The sequence below is a fragment of the Amblyraja radiata genome, chromosome 19, assembly GCF_010909765.2.
Source record: "Amblyraja radiata isolate CabotCenter1 chromosome 19, sAmbRad1.1.pri, whole genome shotgun sequence".
NCBI lineage: Eukaryota > Metazoa > Chordata > Chondrichthyes > Rajiformes > Rajidae > Amblyraja > Amblyraja radiata.
Genome location: NC_045974.1, coordinates 9,385,174 through 9,397,446, shown reverse-complemented (window position 1 = coordinate 9,397,446; position 12,273 = coordinate 9,385,174). Strand labels below are relative to the sequence as shown.

At 45.2% G+C, this 12,273-nt stretch overlaps 1 protein-coding gene across 1 annotated transcript in view; it reads left to right on the top strand.

Annotated features, from left to right (window-relative positions):
* The window catches only part of LOC116983797 (V-type proton ATPase subunit S1-like), a 34,289-nt gene continuing 22,016 nt past the window's right edge, over positions 1 to 12,273 (top strand). The window contains exons 1-3 of the mRNA XM_033037628.1: positions 1 to 380; positions 6,710 to 6,836; positions 6,933 to 7,001. Coding sequence (XP_032893519.1) covers positions 268 to 380; positions 6,710 to 6,836; positions 6,933 to 7,001 — 309 coding nt within the window. The 5' untranslated portion in view covers positions 1 to 267. The remainder of the gene's footprint in view (positions 381 to 6,709; positions 6,837 to 6,932; positions 7,002 to 12,273) is intronic.

The following is a 12,273-nucleotide window of genomic DNA, read 5'->3' as shown; positions in this document are numbered from 1 at the left end:
TCGCTGATTGCAACTGCGCACACACCTTTGTTTTCTGCTATTCCACAGCACACTAGAAATTTCTAAATTATTTTGAATCTTTTTTCTGCAAAATGTCATTCAATTAAATTAGCTTTCCCTGTCTACGTTGTGGCGTTTATACCAAAACAAGAAGGCATCAGGGAAAGAATCTGGCTGAATCTGGACATGCGTGTGTTTCATTTTAAGCATATGCACATTTTTACTTTCAGTTTGCTTTAATCAGGGGCAAGTTCTCTTCAAGGTGTCATGGCTCAGGATCGTTGGTGTTTGCAGCCATTGCTGTGGTTCACTTTAACTAACCTTTTCCAGTGTACTCCTGCTGTGGAGCATGTCCCTGTGCTGGTGTGGTCGACATTTGGGTGAGTTTCTGAACAAAATCTAATTAATACCAATGGTGTTTTTCCCATCTGGAAAGTTACCAAGTTTCAAGTTCCTTCTATCCATGGACCAGTAGCTGCTGGAAAACCAAGTTCGAAGCTGAACAAAAGTCACAGTTATTGGAAAATGTCAGGAAAAAAAATCAGAATCTAATTTAAAGTAGTTTGTCTTAAGTGTTGGGCTAACTTTGTTTGGGTAAATTGCCGGCTTCAACTTCAAAATGGTGCTGTTAAGGGAATACTAACTTCACCAACCTTGTTTTCTATATCACGTCTCAATACCACAAGACGAGGCAACAGACTGTGTGATTTCCAGTTAACTTTTGAATTCTACTTAACTAATTGTGTAATTGTTTGTAACGCCCAGTGTTTTTCGTTTTCTTTCGTGGTTCCTGAAAGAAGAAAAATCTTCCAAAAATCCTGAATTGCAATGCTGGTGGTAGTTACTTATTCTGAGCGTACTTAAGTCAAAATGGAATATACTATTTATGGTTATGTGTTTGCAAAAAACTGTGGGGCACAATGATTGAGCCATGATGTATAGATACACTCCAAGGGTTTATTAATCAGACATCCAAGGATTCATAAATCTAGGATCAGCATTGATACCTAAATTCAGTCTGGAAGAATTACAAAAGGCTTCAACACAATTAAATAAAAGGGGCGGCACGGTGGCGCAGCGTTAGAGTTGCTGCCTTATGCCTCTGTCCCACTTAGGAAACCTGAACGGAAACCTCTGGAGACTTTACGCCCCAACCAAGGTTTCCGTGCGGTTCCCGGAGGTTTTTGTCAGTCTCCCTACCTGCTTCCACTACCTGCAACCACCTGCAACCTCCAGGAACCGCACGGTAACCTTGGGTGGGGCGCAAAGTCTCCAGAGGTTTCCGTTCAGGTTTCCTAAGTGGGACAGGGGTATAACAGTACCAGAGACCCGGGTAGGTTCCTGACTGCAGGGGCTGTCTGTACGGAGTTTGCACGATCTCCCCATGACCTGCGTGGGTTTTCTCAGGGAGCTGCGGTTTCCTCCCACACTCCAAAGACGTACAGGTTTGTAGGCTAATTGGCTTCGGTAATGTGGTAAATTGTCCCGAGCGTGTGTAGGATAGTGTTAGTGTACGGGACACGCTGATCGGCGCGGTCTCTGTTGGCCGAAGGGCCTGATTCCGCACTGTGTCTCTAAACTAAACTAAACTAAAATATGCCAGAGTTCTGTTTGAACTGTAAACTTGTTAGTATCTAGTAAACAGAAGATCCTTCCCTGTTCTGTGTGGTTGCATGAGCACAAATACCTGCCTGACTGGTAATGGGCAGTGACTGTGTGCAGTAACAACATTTACTTCTTAAAAGCTGTCCAAAAACCACCCCATGAGGGGGGCACTGATTGATGCTCAAGACCTTCAATGGAATCATTATGTGACTTCATACAATCATACAATATAATCAAAATAATATATGTGCTATCAATGGAGTGGATTCACTGCAAGAGTTTGAGAAAACGACTGCCCACTCCTTTTTCTTACATTCTTGACATTAGCTTCTTGACATTGCTCCAATTCTCCTTGGCAAATATTTATTCCTAGAATATTTCCGCAGTTTTCTCCTTGCTCTAAGCCCCTCCTTTCTCATTCTCGCTAATTTTTAGAAGCACCATCTAGTTATTATTTAAAAAAATATATTAAAGCTGCAAGTAAAATCCATAAATCCCAAAGGAAATATTGATCTGCATCACAACAAGCTGCTGGACAGAATATATTTGGGACTGTGAGTGGAACCTGTGTGTATGTAAAAAGTAGGTTAGTGATTAATTACCGCTGAGATTACTCCAGTAGAGCAGTAGCATCTCAAAGAGAGGCAATAATATTGCTTTTTTTCCCTTTCTTTTTTTTTTATTTTCCCCTATTTTTTCCTTGGAACATTTTTTTCTTTTCCCACTATTTTGTTCTGGGAATTGCTGAATAATGTAGTCCTTTATCAACGTATACGAAGGTACTGCAGATGCTGGTTTAAACCGAAGATAGACACAAAAAGCTGGCGTAACTCAGCGGGACAGACATCATCTCTGGAGAAAGGGAGTAGGTGATGTTTCGGGTCGAGTCTGAAGAAAGGGTCTGGACTCGAAAACGTCACCTATTCCTTTACTCCAGAGATGCTGTCTGACCTACTGAGTTACTCCAGCTTTTTGTGTCTTTCTTTAATCTTTTATAAAGTCAGCATTGCTGCAAAAATTGTTTGCAAAATGCAAAGTTTTCCCCCATTCATAAATGGCATTTGATATGTAGGGAGAGGGGAAAGCAACAGGAAGTAACCACTCTGAGTTATTTTGCGTCTTATTGTCAAGCTTAAAGGTCTTAAAGATTATTTGCATTGAAAAGGCAGTATCTAATGCCTGTTTCCACGTTGTATCTCTGAAGTATAAAGCCTGCAGTAAAATAGAATTTCCACTCATTCACAACAGTCAAACCTTGACTCCAAGACTGAGTGGTGCAGAGCCTGGAAATATGCCAACATCAACAATGGAGCGGTCTTCACAGACCCCACCGTGAAACCACCTGGTTTTGACCTCCTTCGCAAGCCATGGCTATGACCCTGAACAGAATCCGCACCCTCCTTGCAAGAACAGCCCCTCACCTGCATAAGTGGGAGATGACAGACAGCCCTGCTTGCGACTGCAGACATCCAGACTAGACCATCCCACACATCGTGAATGACTGCCCACTGAGGCTTTTCCCTAGGGGCATCAAAGCCATCCACCCAGTGACTGATGTTGTCCTGGCCTGGATGTCTACCCTTAATCTACAACGTAGGCTGTGCATGCCATAAGCGAGAAGAAGACCAGTCAAACCAGGACAATCTTGGTGAAATTTATCGTTTTGGGGTGGGGGAGGGAATTGAGGGGGGGGGGGGCGGGGGGGAGGGGGGGGGCTGGGGGGGGGGGGGGGGGGGGGGGATGAGAATTGGTGGCGAGAAAAGACCAGGCCAAACCAGGGTCGGCAACAGATTACCTCAGGTAGGATGGTTTTGCCAATTGTTGGCTAGGGAAAGCAAAGATCCTATAGTGGAGCAAGATCGACCACTCCTGCTAAATGCAATGGGCTGACGTGTAGTACGCAACGGAGCAGAACGTGGGGCTTTTTTTCATCCATTTCAGTAACCCGACCCGACTCGACCCGACTTGCAGTGTAATCAGCGTTGCGGGGGAACAGTTTGTGTTAATAAATTATAATTCTGAAAATGAGGAGAAGATTTTTACCAAATAATTTTTAATTTTTACGAGGATGTTTCCGTAACCGGCTTCCGTCTCTGCACTAGTATCTTTGCTCCGCTACGGGATCTTTGGTGCGGAGACGGAAGCCGGTTACGGAAATGTGGCCGAAAATTACCCATGAATCTGCCCATGACCGTACTACGTCTTTTTCGTCGAGTGATCTATCTTGCTCGCTGTAGGATCTTTAAGGGAAAGTGTGATCTCAAGAAAGAAACAATGTGAAGAACTGTGCGACTGGTTAAACAAGTCAGGTGGAGGAGAGAGCAAGGGGGGAGGGTGGGGAAGGGAGAAGGGGTGTGTTGAGACATTGCACAGTGAAAAGTCAATGTAAATCAGTCTATGTTTTAAATTGCCACGGGCGTAAGCTCTGCATAATTGCTTCCCTCTTTTCCTCAGTCCCGCTTCCTTCTCAAAAAACGCCTTTAAACTCACCAACACCTGTCTGAACGGGTTATGTTGCTCTTCTGAAGTGTCTTAGTGATTTTTTTGTATATTGTTACCAATGTGGTGCCTATGTGGTCAATGTCACAGAAGATATTGTGGCTTTTCCCCTCCGTTCTCAAGCTCCTGAACAGCTCTTCCATAAGCTTGCTAGAATTTAGAAGCTTGAGGGGGGTTCTTCTAGAAACGTACAAAATTCTTAAGGGGTTGGACAGGCTAGATGCAGGAAGTTGTTCCCGATGTTGGGGAAGTCCAGAACAAGGGGTCACAGTTTAAGGAGAAAGGGGAAATCCTTTAGGACCGAGATGAGAAAAACATTTTTCACACAGAGAGTGGTGAATCTCTGGAACTCTCTGCCACAGAAGGTAGTTGAGGCCAGTTCATTGGCTATATTTAAGAGGGAGTTAGATGTGGCCCTTGTGGCTAAAGGGATCAAGGGGTATGGAGAGAAGGCAGGTACAGGATACTGAGTTGGATGATCAGCCAATATTGAATGGCGGTGCAGGCTCGAAGGGCCGAATAGCCTACTCCTGCACCTATTTTCTATGTTTCCATGTTTCTAAGCTAGGGTACATTGAATTGAATTGAATACATTTTATTAGCCAAGTATGTATACATACAAGGAATTTGCTTTGGTGCTTTGCACGATATACAGTAGACAATTAAAAATAAAACATTATAATTTAAACATGTGAAGAATAAAATAAAATACCAGAGCCAAAGGAGGCTACAGACTTTTGGCTGTTGAGTAGAGCTACTGCTCGTGGAAAAAAAGCTGTTTTTATGTCTGGCTGTGGCAGCTTTGACAGTCCGGAGTCGCCTCCCCGAAGGAAGTGCTTCAAAGAGTTTGTGGCCAGGGTGAGAGTGGTCAGAGATGATCTTGCCTGCTCGCTTCCTGGTCCTTTTAGTCAGTTCGTTGATGGGTGGAGGGTTTCAGCCAACAACCTTCTCGGCTGATCGAACGAAGCGCTGCAGACTCCGGATGTCGTGCTTGGTGGCTGAGCCAAACCAGACCATGATGGAGAAGGTGAGGAGAGACTCTATGATGGCAATATAAAACTGGACCATCATTGCCTGTGGCAGATTGTGTTTTCTCAGCTGCCGCAATGACTCAGTGCCGCAGATTGTGTTTTCTCAGCTGTCTCAGTGGACCACCAGTGAGTGGCACCCGTAATGGCTGCCTCGCCAGCAGTCTGTCTTGTCCCTTCTCCGTTTTTATTATTTTAAGTATGTCTTGAATGTTTGTTTTAATGTTTCTTTAATGTTTATGGGAGGGGTGCGGGGGGGATCGGGGAAAACCTTTTTCAGTCACTTACCTTAAAGGATAACTCAGTTGCTTTTTCTAGATTCCAAAAATATACTGGTACTATATTCCAAGGACATTAAACTTTCCTGGCAACTTTAAGACCAGAGATTTTCTTTTCAACAACTAATATGCCAGTGCAGTTAGAATTGAAGAAAATTATTGGAAATTAATATGTGTCGACGTTAAATGCTATGCGCATTTGTTTTAATAGTAAAAACTGCAATTGATTCTGTTGTTCCTGGTGAAATGTGAAAATTACTTCCCTTTCCATTATATTGAACTGTTTATATTTCAAGTACATGTTTTATAATAGGAATATAGATAGATAGATAGATATTTATTGCCACACAACCAGGGTCGGTGGAAATTTGGGTTGTCAGCAGCAGTACAATAATAAAGAACACACAATAAACCTAACACAAACATCCACCACAGCATTCATCACTGTGGTGGAAGGCACAAAAATTTGGCCAGTCCTCCTCCATTTCCCCCCCGTGTACAGGACCAGAGTCCAGAGTCAGTCCAGGATCGGCTCTTCCTCACCAGAGACCGCGGCTTTAAGTTGTTGTAGGCCGCAGGCCGGCGGTCGAGATTTAAAGTCCCCGCCGCAGCCAGAAGCACCGTAGACTGCAGGGCCGGCGGTCGAAGCTCCCCTCCAGGGGTGATGGTAAGTCCATGCTGGCCCCGCGGTAGAAGTTGGCCGCGGGCCGGCAGTGATGGCTTCTTCTTCCCCCGTGTCCCCAATGTGAGATCCCGGGCTGTAGACGCCGCACCAGCTGGAGCTCTGCAGACCGCGGCTTCAGGCTGCGACTTCAGACTGCCGGCTGCCCCGGGCCAGCGAAACGGAGCGCTCCCCTCCAGCGCGCCCTAGCGAGGGCTCACCCGTTCCACGCCGAGAGTCCACGCTGCGCCCGTCGCTGAAGCCCCGGGCGCGTCTCCGGGAAAGGCCGCGTCGATCCTTGATGTTAGGCCACGGGGGAGGCGACCTGTAAAACGTCGCCTCTCCATGGAGGAGGCGACCGAAGCGGTTTCCCCCTTACCCCCCCACACCACCCCCCACACAAAACACACAAAGGAACATTAAATGCAGACTTTAAAACATACGAAAAAAATAAAAAAAGGTTGAAAAAACTGACGCACTGCTGACATGGCTGCTGCACAGAGCAGCGCCCCCTCTCGATGAATACTTTATTGTCACATGTGACTAGGCACAGTGAAATTCCTTGCTTGCACACACTATGTATACAATAGCTACAAGAGGCACAAGATCTTTTTAAAAATGGTTTGTGTTTAATGCAGCTCTTTATGGAACCTGGAAAAAAAACCACACGAGGGTCATATCGTTAAAAACGAGGAACTACAAACATTCCTGAAACCAATTTTTAACCAAGGTTCCCAGAACGTTGTGCTATTTCTTCAGGATGAGGTTAGTGAAGGCTATTTATAACATCAGAGTTTATGCCACAGTTTTTGTTAAATGCGCTGTGATGTGTACTCCTTGACCTTTCTGTTTGCTTCATAGCTTAGTGTTGAAGACTTCACGCAGTATAGCCCTGAAAATGGAGATGATGAAACATTCGGCAATGTACAGGTAAATATGGCCTGTTGGTATTCGGCTGAATATGAAATTGAACTAATGTAAGTGGAGTTGATATTTCAACACTTGTAACCTCAGGTTATAAAGACAAAAACATACTGTAGTTTCTGTCCTGAGAATTCCATTAAATTGCAATAACGTGTGACAGATATTTAAAAAAACCCATTAAAAATGTGAGAACAAAATCGCATTGCATTTGTATAGATTTGTCCATTTAGAGATACAGCATGGAAGCAGGCCCTCCAGCCCACCGAGTCTGTGCTGGCAATTAACCTGCATGTTTTTGGAGTGTGGGAAGAAACCAGAACACCCAGATTGTCCTTTCTTGTATTAACCGGCATCCGCAATTCTTTGTTTCTACCATACCCAGCAGGCATCTTTAAAGTCTGAAGAAGTGTCTCGACCCGAAACGTCACCCATACCTTCTCTCCAGAGATGCTGCCTGTCCCACTGAATTACTCCAGCATTTTGTATCTATCTTCCGTTTAAATCAGCATCCGCAGTTCCTTCCGACATGTTTATTTTATTGATATAATAGACCCATAGTTTCTGCTGGTTCTTGTCCCCCCAAACTTATTTCCACATATCTCAACTCCATCCTATCCCCACCCCCCCCTCGCCAAATCCCTCCCTATCTATGTCCAAGACACCTCACACGTTCTTCGTCTCCTCCATGACTTCCTTTTTCCAGGCCCCCACTCCCTCATCTTCACTATGGATGTCCAGTCACTCTATACCTCCATCCCCTACCAGGAGGGTCTTAAAGCCCTCCGTTTCTTCCTCAACCGCAGAACCAACCAATACCCGTCTACTAACATTCTCCTCCGCCTAGCAGAGCTGGTCCTTACCCGCAACAACATTTCCTTTGACTCCTCCCATTTCCTCCAAATCCAAGGCGTAGCTATGGGCACGTGCATGGGCCCCAGCCATGCCTGCCTCTTTGTAGGGTACGTCGAGCAATCCTTGTTCGAGGCGTACCGTGGCCCTATCCCTGAACTCTATCTCCGCTACATTGATGACTGCATTGGTGCTACCTCCTGCACCCATGCAGAACTCACTGACTTCATCCATTTCACCACTAACTTCCATCCTGCACTCAAATTCACCTGGACCATTTCCAACATATCCCTACCGTTTCTAGACCTCACCATCTCCATCGCAGGTAACAGACTACTGACAGACATCTACTACAAACCCACTGACTCCTACGGCTATCTGGACTACACTTCTTCCCACCCTGCTTCCTGTAAGGACTCTATCCCCTACTCCCAATTCCTCCGTCTACGCCACATCTGCACCCAGGATGAGGTGTTCCACACCAGGCCATTGGAGATGTCCTCATTCTTTAGGGAACAGGGGTTCCCCTCTTCCTCTATAGATGAAGCTCTCACCAGGGTCTCTATATTCCGCATCTCCGCTCTCACTCCCCATCCCCCCACTCGTAACAAGGACAGAATCCCCCTTGTCTTCACCTTCCACCCTACCAGCCGTCACATACAACAGATAATCCTCCGACATTTTCACCACCTCCAACGGGATCCCACCACTGGCCACATCTTCCCATCTCCTTCCCTTTCTGCTTTCCGCAGAGACCATTCCCTCCGTAACTCCCTAGTCAATTTGTCCATTCTCACCCAAACCACCCCCTCCCTTGGTACATTCCCTTGCAACCGCAGGAAATGCTACACTTGTCGCTTTACCTCCCCCCTCGACTCCATCCAAGGACCCAAGCAGTCTTTCAAGGTGAGGCAGAGGTTCACCTGCACCTCCTCCAACCTCATCTATTGCATCCGCTGTTCCAGGTGTCAACTGCTCTACATCGGTGAGACCAAATGCAGGCTTGGCGATCGCTTTGCCCAACACCTCCGCTCGGTTCGCAATAACCAACCTGATCTCCCTGTAGCTCAGCACTTCAACTCCCCCTCCCATTCCGAATCCGAACTTTCTGTCCTGGGCCTCCTCCATGGCCAGAGTGAGTCCCACCGCCAATTAGAAGAACAACACCTCATATTTTGCTTGGGTGGCTTACACCCCAGCTGTATGAACATTGGACTTCTCCAATTTCAGGCAGTCCTTGCTTTCTCCTTCCTTCCCATCCCCTTCACAGCTCTCCCACAGCCTACTGCTCCGCCTCTTACTTTATTTTTCCCGCCCCCTCCCCGACATCAGTCTGAAGAAGGGTCTTGAAGCAAAACGTCGCCTATTCTTTCGCTCCATAGATGCTGCCTCACCCGCTGAGTTTCTCCAGCTTTTTTGTCTACCTTCGATTTTTCCAGCATCTGCAGTTCTTTCTTGAATATATAAGAGCTGCTCTTATTATTTAATATGAAGCAAATTTTAGTTTTAACACCAACGTGAGTTTCTTCCAAGATAAATGTGAGTCACTCTGTAGGAGAGGGAATCACTGCATCTCTAATTCACTAACTCACTCCAGAGGATTATATTATGGCTATTAATTTCCTTACCATTGATCAAATACATGGACTGCTAAGTCTATGACGCCTAAAGAGATTATTCAAGGCAGAATAAGATTGTCATGAATTCAGCATTTAAATAATGATGAATAATGAAAATTAGTTTTCTCATCTTAAGTATCTGGTCACTGATGCAGCAGATGTCACCGCCAACTCTGATTAAGATGAATGATTTATCGCAATTAATCCAGGTTTAAACACAACCTACAAGAGACTGATTACTCATAAACTGTGAAATGTTGTACAAGCTAACTTTCTAATCTGTGACAAATCATTGTCAGCTACTATTAGCAAATATTCCTTGCTATGGCGGCACAGGTAACTGGGTACACCTCTTCTTTGGTCAAGTTCCACTTATGCAATGAGGTGTGACTGACGTCTTTACATCAGGGGGGCTACTTTATATGTAGGGAAATGAAAAATGGCTTGCAAGGTATCATGGGCTGCACATTAGATCATAAGGTCATAGGTGATAGGAGAAAAATTAGGCCATTCGGGCCATCAAGTCTACTCTGCTGCTCAATCATGGCTGATCTATCTCTCCCTCCTAACCCCATTCTCCTGCCTTCTCCCCATAAAATTGGGCCAGAATGTCTGCTGCCCCGCACTATCTCTACAACGACACTTACTTTTTTTGTGGTCTAATGGAACCAAAGATATTTTCAAGCCTTGAGCAAAACACAAACTGCTGGAGGAACTCAGCGAGGCAGGCAGCATCTGTGGAGGGAAATGGACACATGATGTTTCGGGGTGAGTCTGAAGATGGGTCAAGATATTAAACGTTGCCTGTCCGTTTTCCTTCGCAGTTGCTGACTGACCTGCTGAGTTCCTCCAGTGCTTTGCCTTTCGCTCAAGGTTCCAGCACCTGCAGTTCCTTGTGTCTCCAGTTTTTTAAGTCTTGTCGCCACAGCTGTGTTTTAAAGCGATGTGGTTTGTGAGCAGTGACGGGGCATCATGTGTTGGATCCCATGACCCTGTGCTCAAACCAGCCTGAGGGTCCTTGACAGGGTTAGACTTTAGACTTTGGAGATACAGTGGGGAAACAGGCCCTTTGGCCCACTGAGTCCGTGCCGACCAGCGATCACCCTATACACTACCACTGTCCTACATACAAGGGACATTTTACAATTTTACCAAATCCAATTGACCTAAACCTATATGTCATAAGATCATAATTGATAGTGGTAGAAATAGGCCATTTAGTCCTTCGAGACTACTCCGCCATTCAATCATGGCTGATCTATCTCTCCCCCCTAACCCCATTCTCCTGCCTTCTCCCCATGAACTTTGACATCCATACTAATCAAGAATCTATCTATCTCTGCCTTGAATATATCCACTAACTTTGCCTCCACAGCCTTCTGTGGCAAAAAATTCCACAGATTCACCACCCTCTGACTAAAGAAATTCCTCCTCATCGTCTTCCAAAAAGAACAACCTTAAATTCTGAGGCTATGACCTCTGGTCCTAGACTCTCCCACTAGTGGAAACGTCCTCTCCACATCCACTCTATCCAAGCCTTTCACTATTCTGTACATTTCAATGAGGCCCCCCCACTCCTCACTTTTTTTAAATCCAGCGAATATAGGCCCCAGTGGCTCTTTGGAGTGAGGGAGGAAACCGGGGCACCTGGAGAAAACCCACGTGGTCACAGGGTGAACATACAAACTCCGTACAGACAGCACCCATGGTCAGATTTGAACCCAGGTCTCTGGCGCTGTAAGGCATCAACTCTACCGCTGCGCCTCTGTGCCGCCCCTTAATGGGGGTCAGTACGCAAATTCAAAAATAGTTAAATATATTTGCATAATAAAATATGAAATACTATATTAAAATAACAAATTTAGTTAAAATACATTTAAGTGATAGAAATGAAAAACATTGAGATTTTAAAAAAATAATAAAGAAAATCACTTGCGTAGGAAGGAACTGCAAATACTGATTTATAACGAAGATAGACACAACATGCTGTGGTAACTCATCAAGTTAGGCAGCATCTCTGGAGAAATGGAATAGGTGACATTTCAGGTTGGACTCTCAATCTGAAGAAGGGTCTTGACTCAAAATGTCACCGATTCCTTTTCTCCAGAGATGCTGCCTGATCCGCTGAGTTACTCTGGCACTGTGTCTACTTTAAAGAAAACCACTTTGTTGATCTTTTTTATATTGGGTTGGCAATCCCATTTGAATGAGTGGGACAACATTAGAAATGCCAGCTTTGGCTGACAATTAGTTGAGAAGCTGGATGTGAATTGCATCTGAAGGAAAGAGACAAAGTGATGGAGTAACTCAGTGGGTCAGGCAGCAACTCCGGAGAACATGGATAGGTGACATTTTGGGTCGGGACCCTTCTTCATACTTCCCTTCAGGCCTGCAGCTGAGTCTTCTGAGTTAAACCCTCAGGCAATCCTGATGGTCCAGTGTGGATCGAGAGGTTATATGTGCCAGCATCTCAGTTTCAGTTTAGTGTATTGTCACGTGTACCGAGGTACAGTGAAAAGCTTTTGTCTTTCCCCTAACCAGTCAGGGGAAAGACAATACATTATTACAGTCGAGCCATTTGCAGTGTACAGATACATAAGGGATTGATGTGTAGTGCAAGGTAAAGCAAGTAATGTCTGCGAGGAGATCAAGAAGTTCATAGTTAAAGTAAGAAATATTGCTGTAGATGTAGAGATTCAAAAGTGTAGAGCGATTGGAATATGTGATTGTAGATCTGCTTCTGTGGCCAGCACGCACATAGTCGCGTGGGCTGGGCGCCATCTTGGTCCATTTCAGCTCAACTCGGCATA